We start from the raw sequence: 18013 nt of genomic DNA on the forward strand, positions 1-18013 counted from the left end.
CGGCCAAAAAATGCATACATCTCATCAGTCTCATATGGTGATGTTATGCCCAATCACACTTGTGAAAATGAATTATTCTGCTGGGAGTTCACAGATTGATCATGCATATAGATCAGAGTCAGAGATCCCAATCATTTTTTTTTTCAGCAACTCCTAGTAAAGTAGTAAAGTTAGTCTGGCGATTAGCTCGGTAATTAACCGGCAAGGTTCTAAATTTGATTTTTTATGAAGTTATCTATTGGTTTTCTTGGTTTGAGTTGGTCAGTTATAGAAAATTGAATTTCACTTATAGTGCACCTTCTTTTCTTTTTTTTTTTTTTTTTTTTTTTTTTTAAAATATCAGGGAATATTCCGATTAACAATATGACTCCTATGAACCATGCTGCCATCATAACACACTTTTGAGTGATGATTGTTTACTTCTCGTAAATCAAATGAAAATATTTTTTTTTGTCCTGCCAGGCTTAGCTCAACGTTTTAAGGGTCCCTGGGAAGTTTTGCTCCAATGACAAGGTTAGAGTTCGATTCCTACTGAAGAAAAAAAATAAAAAATTGATTAGAAATGATGAAGACTCCTTGAGACCGCCTCACGAATCAATTCGAGACGAGTCAGGTCAATATGAAAATGTAATACTTATATTGAAAGAATGCAAATATTAATTATGAATAAAATTTTTGTTACTTGTAAGGAAAAAACTGTAATACATTTGATAAAAAATGTAAATGTATTACATTTTCTTTTATAAGTAACAAATATTTTATTTTTGATTAAAATTACATTTTTCAATATAATTATTAAAGTTTGACCTATTCCCAGTAGCTTCAAGCGCCTTGTTGACATCAAGCAAGGTGCTACTCTTTTTTTTTTTTTTAAGCAATTAAATTAAGAATCATGAATATGACGTCAGCCGTACGTACCCAGTCGGCGTCATTCTATGACGCAAGCTAGCGTGTGATTCCAGAACCCGCCACTATATAACAGCCCTTTACGCCAACACAAAACGACACCCACTTAACAACCGCGAACACGCGAAGCTGCGAACTCATTTCCCGCACTTATATTCCACGTTCTTGTCGGTAACAATAATACTATACGGAGACGTTTTCCATTTTAACTTTCTGCAAATTAGACCGACGTTTTCCATTTTCTTAATTTCTGCAAATTCCAACACAAATGGGGGTGGAGAAGAGGAAGCGTTTGAATGACGTTGAAGTTCCCGGCAAGAAGGCCAGGGCGGCGCCGGCGCCGGAAAACGACGGGAAGACCAATAATCCGGTGGCGGCGGAAGAGGAGGAGGTGGAGGAGTTCTTTGCCATCCTGCGGAGGATACAAGTGGCTGTGAAGTATTTCGGGAAAGTTAACGGCGAGAGTGGCGGCGGTGGGCGGAAAGCGACGGCGGAGATGGCGGTTAGGCCGTGGAATCCATCTTTCCGACGAGAAGATTTTGAGGAGATAGCGGAGGCGCCGGAGACGGTAGTGAATACGGGTTTGGATCTTAACACTGAACCGGATTGCCAACCAACAGACGACAAAAAGCCCGTTTAAACGGGTATTACCCAATTTCACTTACTAATTCCACCTGTAATTTTTTTTTTTTTTTTTTTTACTTTTGGAATCATTATTTTTAATAAATGATCATTAACTTTATTTATTTTTAACTTGCCGTTGGTGCCAAAGACCTTATGGTCTAGTGGCACCGATTGCACTTCACATAAGAGGGGTGAGTTTTTTGTCTTAGTGAATGCGATATTGACTCTTTGTGATTGAGAAAGTAGATATGAACAGATACTACACTGTAACAACCGCATGAGTATATCTTAGACCCATGAACTCGCTTTTTGTGCCATTGAGAAGTAAATTGAGTCAATCTAGCTTCAAAATTTAACACCATATTATACATTTCTGAACACAAAAAAGCTCAATCCAAACACAAAGCATACAAATCTTCAATGTTCGTGATATAGATTAAAAAAAATTATTGTTTTATATCTCCATAAACATAAATTTAAATGTACAAAAACATTAAATTGCATGTATATCATAACTATTTTTATTCACTATGTAGTAGGATTATAACATTTCTTCTATATATTCATGAAAAATAAAGTTTAATGTAAATAAACATTGCACTAAATGTTCATCATGTTTAATAACAATCATCATGCACTATGTTTATAATATTTTATCTATACAATCATAAATCTAAGCTTTAATTAATGAACATAAACAGTAAATTGTTGATACATCAAATCTATTTCCATTCACTTTGATGTGTAGTATATCCATAATGTTCTTTCTATTTGTGTGTGTCATTTAAAAGATATCAATTAGAACATTTTAATAATACATTTTTCATATAATAATTTTGTTTGTACAAAAAAAAAAAGAGATAAAAATAAATTTATGTTGAAAAAAATTAAGTAGAAAAAATAGAAATGTGTTAGACTTGCACCCTAGGCCATGATATAACTATTGTTTTATACTTGCCAAAAAAATATAACTATTGTTTTATACTTGCCAGAAAAAATATAACTATTGTTTTGATTAGATACTCATCTAGCTCGTCATGTTTTAGAGTGCAGGCGTATTAGCGAAAGTCATGTTTTGGAGTGGAGGTGCATTAGGGGAAGTCACACTCCTATGTAACTAATCTTTGAAAATAGTTACACTCCTACGTAACTATATAAGATAATAAGAAGTTGAATCAAGATGAGGTTGGTCGAATTTTTCGTACATTATTAGTGAATAAATGTGATGCTCACTTAGTAATTTTGAGGATAGTAGGGTGATGAATATGGGGTCACTTCTAAGGTTTTGAGTCATCCACCAAATCATTTACAATGTTGGATGTTAGTTGTGTATCACTTTAATCTTTTATGATCAAGTTCTAGTAGTTGTTATTGTTTTGTTTTATTAGCTATATATGTATTTTGATATATCATAAATATATAATAAGACAAATAGCTAGCTCATTATTTATCAATTTGACAAATATTTTACAATCTTGTGATGAGCATGTTTGTTGATCAAACACTCACACTACATCATAAAATATAATATAATAGATGTTGATGGGGATTATTCTTCAGGGTCAATGTACGTACGGAGGTCGATATCGAGTCCTTAGCACGTGACATGGCCTCATCGATCACTACCGACCGCACTTAAACATTTCCCGATCATCTTAGATACTGAGCTTACGTGCTTGACTCTTGAGCAGATTCTAGTATCTTCCTGACCAACCCGACGACTTATTAATCTCGGGATCGGCCTTTAGACTTAGGTTCTAGCGACTGCACTCCGTGCTTAGGGGAACACCTAAGAACACGCGTACGATTCTCCAAGCGCCCCGACCTCAACCTGTGCATGCGTTCCACGTGCTTAGCAAGTCAGATGGTAGGAACTTGTTTCCAACCTCGACTATAAATACTGCATTTATTGTGAGGTAGGGGATCTTTTGAATGTTTCTATAGGCTATAAAGGAGCTCGGAGACCTCTGACTCATTGTCACGTAGCCCAAGCCCAACACTTAAATCAGCCAGCTGACAAAGCTAAGGACTTGGGCTTGCGCCGACTTTAGTCTGTATTCCGTAGTTCATACTACCGGTATTTGCTATATCATTTTGCCTGTATTTGCTACATCAGATGTGATTTTTTTTGAAATTAAAAAAAAAAAAAAAACTAGCTAGTTTCCTTCATTAATAGTGCAGCTTTCATTTCATTTTCTTTCAAAGTTGGAAGAAGACACAATTTAAAGAGGCAATAAACTTTTTGAAGCATCATAGCTTTCATTATATTGCTGGCAAAAATAAAGAAGTCTTTTTTTTTTTTTTTACTGATTTAATGTCAATATTGCATGATATTTACAAGTCAAAATTATTTAATTAATTGTAATTTTTGTGTATTCAGGTGTATAATTAGAAATTTTTTTTATAATTTCATGATTTAATTATTATCTTTATATAGTTTAAATGTTTATTCGACTCTTATTCTAAATATGATTTATTGATTTTCATATTATATTATTTGGCAGTGTTCATTGAAAAATGAAAATCCATGATGGTAATATAATGTAGGGGCCAGTGTTATACATGGAACCGTTATTATATTATTGTGCAATTGACTTCATATATTTGACTCTTATCACTGTCTTATAATGCATCTTAGGCTTCACATGGTGCGCAACAACTACTATCATCATTTTATCAGAACAGGATAATCTTTTTTCCTCCTTCCACTAATTATTGGATGGGGAAGAATATATTAATATATAGCAAAATTATTAAATTGTCTTAAAATTTAATATTAATTTAATGAAAATTGTAATAGAAGATCAAATAAGACAATATCAATAAAATAGAGAGACTAAATGTGACAATATAACAATAGTTGTGAAATAAAAAGTGAAATTTATCTTATTAGAGAGAGTGAAAAAATCGAGACTAATCATATTCGTGTCGAGTAGAACTTCTCTCGTAAATTTTAAGCAAGTAATTACATTCATAGAGTTTAAATCGAGATCTCTAGTAATATGAAAGAGATTACGCTGACTCATCCACACCTTATGAGTTTCTTTGACATAATTGAGTTGATAATTTCAACAATTGATTTTCAACAAAACATTGAAAATGGTTACATTTGCTTCTAGAAGATGGTTATAATCAAAGCCATTTCAACATCACGTTAGATTTTGAAACCCTTATGAGTTAATTATGAATTATAAGTCATATAAATTATATAAAAACTAATAATAGTAAGGTTGTAATAGCGCTAGAAAATGTATTTGTGGCATGAGACTTAGCTCTGTAGTTTAGTGGCAGCATTTGGTAGAAGAAGAAAATATATTTACGTAATTAGTTATAGTGTTAACTTATACATTATAATCATTTTCTTGGATAATCGTAACTTTTTTAAAAAAATTACCCTTTCTTTATCTCTTTACCCCATTAAGTCACTGATGCCGTTAAATAAATTAGTCATTTTACACTACAGATAAATATCGAACCCTGATTGTCCTAAAATTCTTTCCCACAAAGAGAGAACTCACTCGTCAATTGAGCTACCCCATTAGGTGATTAACATATATTATGTTGTAATTAGTAATTGTTCAATAACTTGTTCTCTAATAAGTATACACATGTCCATTCTCTATATCCCATACAAAATGACATGAGACTCACCATATAATTTGTTGGACGATGTGCTAGTCTAATAAGAATTCTAATGCCCAAATGTAATTTCTATGACTAGGAACACTTTTACAATAATTGTTAATTAATTATTCGTTACTCATATTCTTAATTCTTAAGAATGAATAATTATGAAAATTATACATACTAATATCAAATGCATGCTAATTGAGTCATAATAAAATAAGTAAAAATAATTATTTATTATATTAATTATTAATTGTGACAAAATTACAATATCAAAAAAATTAAATGTTGGCTCTTAGGGTATACATACCTAACAAACTCTCACCTACACTATAATCAATCTACATGGTATCTAATGCCCAGGGCAATTCAACTGCTTCTTTTTTTCAGGAGGCACGGGAGCTGGCCGAGGGGAAATCGTCACTTGTTGAATCGAACCCGAGTTCTCCAGGAATTCAATTGCTTCTAGTTAAGTGGTTTAGTAAACGGATCTGTTAGATTATCCGTTTAAACTATTTTATGCGTAGTAACATCTTTTCTTCCGATTATCTCTCTTATGAGATGATAATTTTGCAATGTGTTTGAACTTCTAGTGTGACCTTGGCTCCTTGGATGCTTGGATTCTGAAATAGCCTATTGTTTTCACAATACAAATGTATTGGAAACTTAACAGTTGGAACAACTCAAGTTCAATAATAAACTTCTTAATCCAAACTACTTTCTTTGTAGAATTTGATGCAACAAGCTTTGATAGTTGAATTTGTAGTTGTTTCCTATTTATAACTCTTCCAACTAATCGCACCATATCATTGCATGTGAACACAAATTAGATATGTGGGTAAGTGGGTTTCATTGAAAATTGAAATATGTGTACCCCATTAATGTTTAATACTCATCCATAGGCTAAGGTTAAATCATTAGTTCTTCATTACTTGAGGATATTTTCAATGGCCTTCTAGTGTTCTTCACCTAGATTTGGCTGGTATCTGTTTGTGACACTCACTATATGAGCAATATTAGATATTGTACATAAGATTGCCTAGTAGAATTTCACCGCTTTAATCTTCAATTTCTAAACTTGTTCAATTTCATCCCCAACTATGCGATTGTTAACCAAAAAGACCCTTAATCACGCACATAATATGCAGTTAACATATAATGTGTCTGTAGTTAACATATTATGTACTTTCAATTCACATAATTTATTTTTGTATAGGTCCACAATGCAATATGAACCTTGCTCCATGGTATGAAAAATGCATTCCCTCCTTGCCCTTTGTTTATTCAAAAATTTTCAATTTGACCAATTCTAAGGTTTTAGTATTTAGGCCTGGATCTCACAGTCCAAAGAAAAGTGATTAATATACAACGGGCCTTGAAACTGAATATTTTGTAAACAGGCCCGATATCAACAACTAAAATTTCATCGGAATCGGGTCAATTTAGGTATGTTGGAGGAAGTCAATTGTTATACAATGGACCTAAGTTTATATTGCATTGTGAATCTATATAAAAATTTTGTACATTTAATTAACACATTTGATAGTTAACAGTTTATGTATATGTAAAGTAATAACTTGATTTTTCAAAAAAAAAAGTAATAACTTGATAATTGCTCACTCATAATATAATAGTTAGAGATATATAAATTGTTAACTACAGGTACAAAAGTGTCAACTACGGATACAAAATTTGGAGGTAATTTTTGGATCAGGGTCTACAATGTAAAGTAAACTCTGGTCCACGGTATAATTTGTCAGAGGAAGTAGGGCAAATTTTTTATGTGAACCATGTTCCACACTTTCACATAGCGGCGTGAATCATAAAAAAAAAGTATTATTTGTGTATTGAATGTACATTCAATAAAATAATATACTTTTTTTAATACAAATTACATTATTTATTTACTAAATATGTATTTCGAATAATATACTTTATGTACATAAATAATATATTTTTTCTTTTTAGTCCGCACAGATGAACCGTGGTCCATAGAATAATGAATTAGGAAGTAGTACTGATGGGTAGTAAACCTAAACCCGGGTCGAAGCGGGTCGTCCACCTACCAGTCACGGTGTCAGAGGGCAGTGTCGAACTTGGCCAGGTTCGAAAAGTTGAAAACGTAGCAGAGGACGACTGTGGGGAGAGTGAAGAAGAAGCCATAAAACAGTATCTTCTCGCAATGCTCTCCGATTCGAATTCCTCTTCGTCGTCGTCGTCGTCGTCGCCGCCGCCGCCGCCGCCGGCTGCTGCATCATCCGACAATGATCGGAATCACGACCCCAACCCCAACCCTAACCCTTCCCCCAATTCAATCGATCAGTCTCTGGATGCTATAGAGAATCAACTAGCTTCCATTTCAATGTCTTACCCCGAGACCGAGTCCGAGGCGGAGCTCGATTTTGATCCCCCTGGAGCGTCGCAGTTGAATGAGCTTAGAAACGGATCGTTTCACGAGGAAATTGAAGAGGCTGGTGGTGAGGAGGAGGAGGAGGAGCCGAATTTTGGGAATTTTCTGGACGAAGCTAGCTCATCGAGAGCTGGGAGCAGTACGTTGATTTGGAGGAGCAATTCCGAGGTGGATGAAACGGATGCGTTGCCGAGTCCAAGTAGCAGTGCTTATGCGGGCGAGAGGGGGAGTAGTGTGTCCAGTAGCAGGGGCTCTGGAATTGGGGATGAGATTTGCGAAGTCGGTAATGATGACTCCGGTGATGGAGTTTCCGAGTCTAATTTGCAGTGGGCTCCAGGAAAACGCCATGGTGATGAGGTAGGTTCTGAGACAGTTGTATACTTTTGCAAACCGGTTCTTTTTCAAGATGCCCCGTGTATACCTTCGTTTATGCTTGTGTTGAACTGAAGCCATGGATTTAATTTAGTAATTAAAGCTGTTTTTTTTTTTTTTTTTTTTCAACATTGTAATAAAAATTTGGCTCTTTTCTTTGTAAAACTCATCAATGCTGTCCTATTGGCACATGCAATGCAGAATGCAGAATGAGCATGACTAAAGGCTTGAATTAGCTTTTAATATATGCTTCTGTTGAATCTTGATTTTGAAATATGAACAGAGGTTTTTTTTTTTTTTTTTTTTGATTTCACATACAAATAATAGTTTTTGTTAGTAAATTTGTTTACAGAACACAAAGAAAAAGAAAAACATTGCTGTAGGTATTCTCCTTGTGTTGCAGAAGGGGTTGATATTCTTGTTTGTCATCATCTCTTGTTTATTTGAATAACGAAGTACAGGATGATGCTTCACTTTCTTGGAGAAAAAGGAAGAAGCACTTTTTTATTTTGAGTCATTCGGGAAAACCAATATATTCTAGGTATGTATCTATGTCATTGAGATTTCAGAATTCTACTGTGGTGTTTAATTAATTATTCCCTTCATTAATGACATGGGTTTTGCCCTGGTTTACAAAGTATTTATTTCTGTTTATGTATTCAAAAAAATTTTTTTTTCCAGTTTTTTCCATGTCTAAGAGTTGTCTTACTTTTGTCATTTGTAATTTAAAGATATGGAGATGAACACAAGTTAGCTGGATTCTCTGCCACTTTGCAAGCCATCATCTCCTTTGTAGAAAATGGGTAAATTGCTTTTGATTGTTTCCTTACCACCCATAAGCCAAACTATCATTAGTGAGTTGGAATCCTGGGAATTTAGCTGAAGCCTGATAGATTTTTTTTTGTCCTTCAGAGGTGACAGAGTTAAATTGATTAGAGCAGGGAAACACCAGGTCAGTTTTATATCTCTTTTCTCTTCAGAACTTGCATCTTCCCTTCTCTTATACAACACTTCCAGCAGCTTGGGCTCAATAATTGACTTCTTAATGTTAGTTTATAACAAAATTCAATCTTGACCTACATAAGCAAGCAGATTAAACCATGAGAAGGTTAGTTGACACTTGACAGGGAATTTCATGTATATTGGCTGTTTTCTAGTTTAGTACAGAACATATTCATTGCAAATAGTTTCTTATTAGTATACTTAGCCTCTTTTTTTTTTTTTTTTTTTTTTTTNTTTTTTTTTTTTTTTTTTTTTTTTTTTCCTATGAAACATTGGAAAACTAATGTGCCATGTAGAAGATTACACTAATCATTAGTATCACGTGTCACAGTTATTCAGTTTTTGAAAGCATTAAGGTTTCTTTCAGGTGGCTTTTCTTGTTAAAGGACCTATTTACTTAGTTTGCATAAGCTGTACAGAGGAGCCTTATGAGTCACTAAGGGGACAACTGGAGCTGCTCTATGGTCAGGTAACTTATTTTCCCTGACATGCACGGAAAATAGATATTTCTTTATTTGACACATATATCGGTATTTTTGTGTTTCCCTGTATCATTAGATGATTGTGTCATTTGTTTGCCAGTTTTTCTGCCTAAGCTTGTTAGATACTAAAATATCTTGTCATAGATGTATTCCTCTTACAGTAGTTATGCATATATGCAGATGATTCTTATTCTTACAAAATCCGTGAATAGATGTTTTGAGAAGAATCCAAAATTTGATATGACGCCATTACTGGGAGGAACAGATGTTGTTTTCTCTTCTCTGATTCATTCCTTCAATTGGTTGGTTTCTCAATTTCCTTTTCCTAGCACTTATTTCATGCAAAAATATTACAAGGATAATCTTTTTTCAGTCTTCTTTCAAAAGAGTTTATATATATAACTGGCAAGTTCTTCACAGTGAGGTGTGGTGAATAGGGCTGGCCTCACCCTTTGTTATTTTATTAGAGTTTTATAGGGGGACATTTATAGGAGTGATCCCTTACAATCATGAGAGATTCAAATCCACTTTATGAAGTGCTTTGACCTGATCTGAAAATTGATTAAATGACTCAAAGTGTGAGGCTAAACCTTTACTTGATTAGCTAGGTAGACCTTCTGTTGGTTACCTCCTGAAGCACATGCTTGATTATGAATGTGACATTGGACGTGAGGGTAATGGTTCTGTTCATAATCAGCATTATTCAGTGTTTCCACAGTTTTCCTGCAATAAAAGAAGTTCAAAAGGAATTTGTTATGGAACCTAGTAAACTTAGGAGCACCCTACCAGGCATGAAAGATTTGTGTGATGTTTCCTCATGCAAGTAAAATACTAAAATAAGCAAAGTGGGACAATATCATCTTGGCCAAGCTAACTGCAGGAACAAGTTTTTGGGTTGCCTCTCTATTAAGAGTATTAGTAGAAATAAATTTAGAAAGGAAAATAGGGAAAATTATGAGCCCGTATTGGGGCATGTGAAGCCAGTGGGCCCAGCACATTTATCCCACCAAAATTTACATTTCCTTTATGGAGCTGCCCCAATAAATGGAGTTATAATTGTGCAAGGGTAGTTTTGTCCAATAAATATGACAAAAATAAATGACATAACCTGGATTGACACATAATGTTTATATATATGTGCGTGTGTGTGTGTGTATGTATATAGGAATAATGATGTTTTTCATTGTCCATTGTTATGCATGACCATATTTCAAGAGATTAATCTTGATATTACTTCTGTGCTTTAAAATTAGGAACCCTGCAACCTTTCTTCACGCGTATACATGTCTCCCACTTGCTTATGCAACAAGGCAAGCTGCTGGTGCAATATTGCAAGATATTGCGGATTCTGGGGTCTTGTTTGCCATATTAATGTGTAAACACAAGGTCTTATTATGCTAATCTAATTTACTCCGTCTTTTTTCTAGTCTTTTCTGTTTTACTTAAAAAATACTATTTTCTAGTTGCAACAATCATGCCATTATGATATTAATTTTTTGGAGCATCCTAAATTGAAAATTTTGAATCTAGGTCATTAGTCTTGTTGGTGCACAAAAAGCTTCACTGCACGCGGATGATATGCTATTACTCTCCAACTTTGTCATGTCTTCTGAATCATTTAGGCAAGTTCTTTTTTAACTTTTTCAATCCTGTCTTAATATTCACTCTGCTTATCAAGGACATTATTTGGCATATGAATATGCAGGGTCTCTATGAATACTGAATTGCTAGATTTGTTTGCTTGTCTATTTAGAACTATGAACATATCATTCAACAAAAAACACATTGCTTGGTAATATTGGTAATCTAATTGCACTATTGCATCAAAATGCACTTCCTCATGTATTCTTGGGCAATCTTGCCAAGCTCATTTATTCGGATCCAGTGTGTGACTGGTCATCTTAATAGTACTCTGTACTCTTGATTGTATTGAGTGTCTCCATTAAATGGATTGCTCAGTTGTCTCATAGACAATCTAAGATCTGTGTCAGGTTCTGTCTTCCGGCATCAACTAGAAACAGCAGGTGTTCTTATACAATTCTTTTGTTGATTCTTGGTTGAGGAACATCTTATCATGAGCACCTCTTAGACATTTTGTTAGCTTAATAAAATATGAAGTCATATCTTTCTTTATTGTGAAACTACCTTTCATTTTCCTCCTTTTTGAGTTGCTGATTTGCTCTAATCTGTCTGTGTAATGTGGAATTGGTTGAAGGCCTTAATGCTTAATACCTCTTTCTCTTCATGCAGAACATCTGAATGTTTTTCACCAATTTGCCTGCCAAGATACAATCCCATGGCATTTTTATATTCATATGTGCATTATCTTGATGTAAGTTGGCTAATATTTAGATTTTTTTTTTTTGGTTTAAAAAAAAATTGGATAATTTATTAGAACTTTCAAGTGCATTTTGAAGTGAATGTCAATACTTGAAGGTTCCTTTGCTGGATTTTGACGATATGGTTTGCATATCTGCCATTATCAATCTTTTATTAGTTGGGAAATGATATAGTGTAGTTGTGTTGACAGGTTCAAACATACATAATGTTGCTTACTACAAATTCAGATGCCTTTTTTCATCTGAAAGACTGCAGGTATTTATCACCATCATTGTTGTTGTGGTTATTGTTACATTGTGGAAAGCAGACAACTATGTAACTTATCTTTTTCATTCCATATGTTTCAACAATGGTATATATGAGGGCTATATGATAACTGTCATTTTCCTGAAAGACTTGGCATGCTAAGTTATAACTTTCTTCATTAGAAAAGTTCTTCCCCACTTTCCTCCTTTCCATTTTTAAAATTCGTGTATCTTTCAGGATTCGTATTGAACAGGTACTTTTGAAGTCCAATGTACTAAATGAAGTTCAAAGATCCATGGTAGATGGTGGCATGCGTGTTGAGGATTTGCCTGTTGATCCTGGTGTTCGCTCTGGATCTGTATCCCCTCATCTGGGTCAGCCAAGACCAACAACAGGACACACAGAAAATATTAGGGACGCATTTTTCGGTACTGGAGGTCCTGCTGGGCTTTGGCATTTCATGTATCGGAGTATTTTTCTTGACCAGTATGTGTCCTCAGAATTTTCGTCACCAATAAACACCGCTAAACAGCAGAAAAGGTGAAAATGCAAATTCAATCTGTATTGCCTGAAAGTTACTTTTCCTGTCTCATCACCATTGGACTTTTTTCTTCCTATATGCAGATTGTATAGAGCTTACCAAAAGCTTTACACATCAATGCATGACAAAGAAATTGGGCCTCACAGAACTCAGTTTAGAAGGGACCAGAACTATGGTATTGTTATTGCAGCCTTTTTCTTCAGCATGTTTAATATGAGCATTTCACTATTTCATGGCCGAGATATTCTCAATCATATATGAAGCCTATCTTACCTTTTTATGGAAGTGACTTCTACATTTTGTGGCACAGTTCTTCTCTGTTGGGTTACACCGGATTTTGAGCTTTATGCGGCATTTGATCCTCTTGCAGACAAGGTTTGTCCAAGATGCCTCTTGCTCTTGTTCTCGCTATTTTAATGTCTTCACATTTGAATCTATTAACGCCACCTACTTGGGACATTGAATGCTAGAAGCCTGCAGATGAATATACTTCCCACATGTGATTAACCTTACTGAACTAAAAATCTGTCGTGCCTTGCAGGCTTTGGCAATAAAGATTTGCAACCGCATCTGTCAATGGGTGAAGGATGTAGAGAATGAAATTTTCTTGCTGGGCGCTAGCCCTTTTTCATGGTAATTCACCCAAAACATATGTTTCTACGAGCATTGTAACATTTTTTTTTTTCTCAAATAAATTTCTGCCTTACTTTTTGATAGGCACCATAGTTTATATTAACCTCCTTATCATGGGAATTGTACTGTCTAAATTTTGGAGTTATTCAGTTTAATATAACTCTAGGGATCTTAATTTACATGTATCAGCTATATATATTCCAATTCAGAAAAGTTGGATACTTTACACTCCTCTATAAACAACTCTATACCTTTCATCAAAGAGCCTATTATCAGCTATGACAGCCTCTTTCTTGATTTTTTTTTTTATAAATAAAATTGTTTGGTAATGCTAGGCTCCATATTAGTTGAAGTTTAGTGTGGATAGATATCTGGGATCTGAGTCTCTTATCAAAGCACAAAAATAGTTCTTTGATAATGTGTGACTTTTTGCCGTTTTTGTGGCTAATCATTATATATACCACTTGAACCTTTAAGGTTGATTTAATACACTGAATGTTCATTTTTAAAAGGTTCTGTTTTAGTAGTGGGCTGGAGATTCATTTTTAGGTATATACTAAAAATGAATTTTTAGTAAATTAAAAATGAATCTTCACTATACTAAAAATGAATATTTATCAGTAATTTACAGTATAATTTACCTTGTGGTGGTGGCGGTAGCGGTCCGGTTGTTATGCCATGGATCCTGGTCTATGTTCACAATTTTAGTACTCTATGTTCATAATTTTAGAACTCTTATGTTTACCATTTTTGAATTCTATACTCACAATTTTTGAATTTTATATTCACAATTACAAAACACTATGTTTACAATTTTAGAATTTTATGTTCACAATTTTAGAACTCTATATTCAATAGTATAATATAATTTTTGAATCTATATAACAAAATTGTGAATATTGAGTAATGTAATTTTGTATATTGAGATTTAAATTTGTAAATATAGAGTTCTAAAATTGTGAACAAGAATTTTTAAATTGTGAACGTGGACATGTGTTCACCTTGTAAGGTGGACCTGGGTCCATAGCATAATTTGTCGCAATGAAAAATTATACCATAGACCCGGGTCCACCTTGCAATGTGGATCCGAGTCTAAAAACACAATTTACATACTGAATGTTCAATATATAAATTATGTATTTTGGACTTGAGTCTTGCCTTATTTGCCATTGTTAACTATCTTTTATATCAAGAGATAGATCGAAAAGAAAAGTGGGACAAATGAAACAAAAGGAAGAAAATATCACTTCGCTTGCAAGAATTTTCGGTGGAAGAAAATCAGCATTTAAAGTGGTATGACGTGTAAGAATTCCTACCGCGTAAACCCAAAATCTTTTCCAATTTTTTTTTTCCAAGTTTAATTCAATAAATTACGCATATAAGTAAAGGGAATCAAATTGTTCTCCTCTGAAAAATATATAATATATTACAAAAGAAATTTAATTGAATTTTTTATACTCTAATATAATTGACAATAACATAATATATGAAAACAATCTTGTAATTTATTGGGTTTTCAAAAAAAAAATCTTGTAATTTATTGTAATATCGTATTGTAAAAATTATGTAAACAATCACATATTTTATTTTTAATCACACCTAGGTAATAATAATAATAATAATAATAATAATAATAATAATAATAATAATGTGTTATATCATATTTAAATAAATAGGTACTAAATAATTGTATACACAAATTATTTAGACAGATTATTGTTGGTATAAAGCAAAATGAAAATGAAATAGTTGATGTATCTTAAATTCTTAACTAGACTTCTTCAATTCTTAATGTCAATTGCTTTCCTTCATATGAAGTAGAGCCGCAATCAATATTTGAAGGTGCAAACCCCCGCCTTGTAACTTTAATCGGCAAATATCACAATGAGGTAAATCAATTTAAGTTATTCTAGTTAATCAGCTCAAACAAAAACGATAGGTCACTGAGAGTCAAACTTGAAACATTGTGATTATCAAGTTAACAACATGACCAACTTAACTGGATTGCCCATCAATTGTTTCTTTATGAGGCAACAATTATGTCATTCCTAATTTACTTACTCTATAAGAAAAAGAGATTATACCTTCCTAATATATCCACATGTTTCCTTCTTAGCTTGGTGCCTCTACAGCTTAGCAAAATCATACTTTGCCTTATTCCACTAGCATTTTAGAGGTTTGCATGCCCTAATAGCATCAACATAAAAGGGAAAACTTCTCATATTTGGATTACAAATTTTATTTTTACGAACATCCTCTCAGTCAAGTTCATCATACAAAGTTTTCTTAGTGTGATTTACCCTCTTGTGTGATTCGTAGGCCATTACACAAGAGTGGAACTTACACAATATATATCATCGAGTAGTAGTTACACTTATACTAGTGTAAAATTTATTTTGTGATCTTAATCAACAGAACACTTCAAAGAAATAAATTAGTCTAAATTATTCAAACTTATCAACTCAAACAAAAAACTTTATATACATTCCCAGAAGAAATTAAACCTATAACTTTAAGCTTTAAATAATACTCCGTAAAGAATAAACTATTTACACATAATAGCACTAAAACACACTACATGAAAAGGGATGCTTTCTATTGGGGACTTAAACCAACCTTTGACACAACAATCAACAGCCTTCTTCTTAGCCAATCAATCATTATATATTTTAAGGAGTATTCTTTTTTCTTTTTTTTTTTTGAAAAGAAACTAATGAATTAGATCTTAAGTATATTTTAAGGAGTATTCTTAAATATTTATTGTACAATAGATTTAACCTCTTAACCTATACTAAATCATAAAGGTACTCGACCATCTAATTAATTAAATCATCTTCTATTAATTTATATCTATACTACTTACTTTTATGTAAACATTTAATATACACACACAAGAAACAAGGGTGGATGGGGGAGAGGGGCAACTGACCCCACTACCCCACCCTTGACCCGCCCCAACATATAAATAAATAAATGAGAACCACACTTCTCATTAATGATCATATGAGAACCACCCTCCCATGAGTCTTGAGAACGAATTTGATGCATTAAAAAAAATCAGATCTATGATAAAATTAATTGAGGAATTAAAAACTCGCATTTGCATATGCGGCATTATGTTGTGTGCATATAAGCATGTCCTTATGTTGCACATAACATGATACTCAATATGCACACTCGAGTTTCTAATTCCCAAATATATATATATATATATATATATGTGTGTGTGTGTGAGGACCATGTCCCAAGTGAGAACTTGTAGGCAAATTCAAACTATTGATCTGCAAGATCTGATTGATAAAAGATTAAGTAAAAAGTGAGTGAGGTCATTTTCATAAATATTACAAAATTTTGTTTATTTTCAACCGTTAGATCAATTAGATCAATGGTTTGAATTTGTCTGCAGATTCTCACTTTGGGCATGATCCACACACACAGAGGAAAAGAAAAAGAATTTTTTTTTCAAAAAAAAAAGAAAAAGAAATTTAAAGAGGTGTCGTGTCAAGATATTGGCATGGAGTGGCAATTGGTATTTTCCTCCTAATTTACCTACCAATCAATTCATAATTTACTCACCTATTCTAACATTGTCTCTTCATGTGATGTGCTTCCACCCATTTGTTAGTTGGGACCACACATAATTCATTTAATATTAAAGCCCTTGTCATTTCCATCTTTAAATCTTATCAACTAACTAAAATAAAAATTTAATGAATTTCTGGGCTTTTTCTCATGTGGCATTTAATTTCCTCCACTTTTTTAGATTTTTGTTTCTTTCATCTACTTGCTAGGTGTGCACATCGTATCTGTACCTTTTTCTTTTCTATTTGCGAAAAAGTTTGCAATCGTTATTCATTCAAATGTACACTTTAAATACAGTCTGTCTTGTAATTTTAACTGGTAAAATATCATCAAAAAATTTAATTCAAATTATTTATATTTAACCGACTCAAATTATGAAAGTTAATATGCTGGTCTCAAGAAAAATTAATTTTAAAATCTTATAAATATTAAATTAATTGTTGGACTAACTTGTCACATCGTAATCTGTACTTGATTGATTGGTTTGGTGATCTGCCTTTATTTTTTAGGTTTTCACACATAATAAATTTCGAGAATTTTGATGTTGACTGCAACCAGATTTACACGTTGTATGATGATATGATATGATGGAGCAGTTGGCAATTTCCATCTCTCTCTCTCTACACACTTTATAGCTACCTACACTATACTTCCGTCTGCCTTCCTTGCTTGTTTTAGTTGTTACACCACACATATTTACGTTTTATTAACACGTTATAGTAAATACGCTCCGTCAAAAAAAAAAAATATATATATATATATATATATATATATATATATATATATATATATATATATATATATATATATATATAGGGTCATGTTCAGGTGTGGCCGCTCCTTAACATGTGAATAGTGTGGCCTCACCACTATGTATACAGATATACACCACTCAGTGTTAGAAAATGCACCACACAAATATGTACCGTTAGGTACACATCACTAAAAAACACACCACTAGGTATGCAAATATACACCACATAGTGTCAACAAATGCACCATTAGGGGTAGGGGAGTTATGGTGCATTATTTCGGGTGTGTGGTGTGTTTTATGGTGTTTTTGTGTATTTTGATTGTGGTGCGTTTTCTAACATTGAGTGGTGCATTTTCTAACATTGAATGGTGTGAACCGCACTGACCGCACGGGAAGGCGCGGCCACATTTGAACAGATATATATATATATATATATATATATATATATATATATATATATATATATATATATATATATATATATATATATATAT

The 18013-nt window shown here is 33.1% G+C and overlaps 2 protein-coding genes across 4 annotated transcripts; both read left to right on the forward strand.

Moving 5' to 3' along the window:
* Positions 1-1024: 1024 nt before the first annotated feature.
* Positions 1025-3107, forward strand: LOC116005078 (NRR repressor homolog 1-like). 3 transcript variants are annotated; one of them, XM_031245311.1, is made up of 2 exons: positions 1025-1550; positions 3091-3107. In XM_031245311.1, the coding sequence occupies exon 1, from the start codon at positions 1175-1177 to the stop codon at positions 1544-1546; it is 372 nt and encodes a 123-aa protein (XP_031101171.1). In that variant the 5' UTR covers positions 1025-1174; the 3' UTR covers positions 1547-1550; positions 3091-3107. The 3 variants fall into 3 exon arrangements, with proteins under 3 accessions (XP_031101171.1, XP_031101169.1, XP_031101170.1); XM_031245309.1 differs by lacking the exon at positions 3091-3107 and adding an exon at positions 2577-2901; XM_031245310.1 differs by lacking the exon at positions 3091-3107 and adding an exon at positions 2584-2901.
* Positions 3108-7210: 4103 nt separating this feature from the next.
* LOC116005203 (vacuolar fusion protein MON1 homolog) lies at positions 7211-13445 on the forward strand. Its single transcript, XM_031245461.1, has 14 exons — positions 7211-7924; positions 8401-8480; positions 8671-8742; positions 8852-8891; positions 9309-9410; positions 9604-9725; positions 10677-10809; positions 10954-11045; positions 11674-11755; positions 11954-12018; positions 12247-12549; positions 12634-12725; positions 12861-12925; positions 13092-13445. Exons 1-14 carry the CDS (start codon positions 7340-7342, stop codon positions 13185-13187), a joined length of 1929 nt encoding a protein of 642 aa, XP_031101321.1. The 5' UTR covers positions 7211-7339; the 3' UTR covers positions 13188-13445.
* Positions 13446-18013: the final 4568 nt, after the last annotated feature.

Source organism: Ipomoea triloba, chromosome 14 (assembly GCF_003576645.1).
Source record: "Ipomoea triloba cultivar NCNSP0323 chromosome 14, ASM357664v1".
NCBI lineage: Eukaryota > Viridiplantae > Streptophyta > Magnoliopsida > Solanales > Convolvulaceae > Ipomoea > Ipomoea triloba.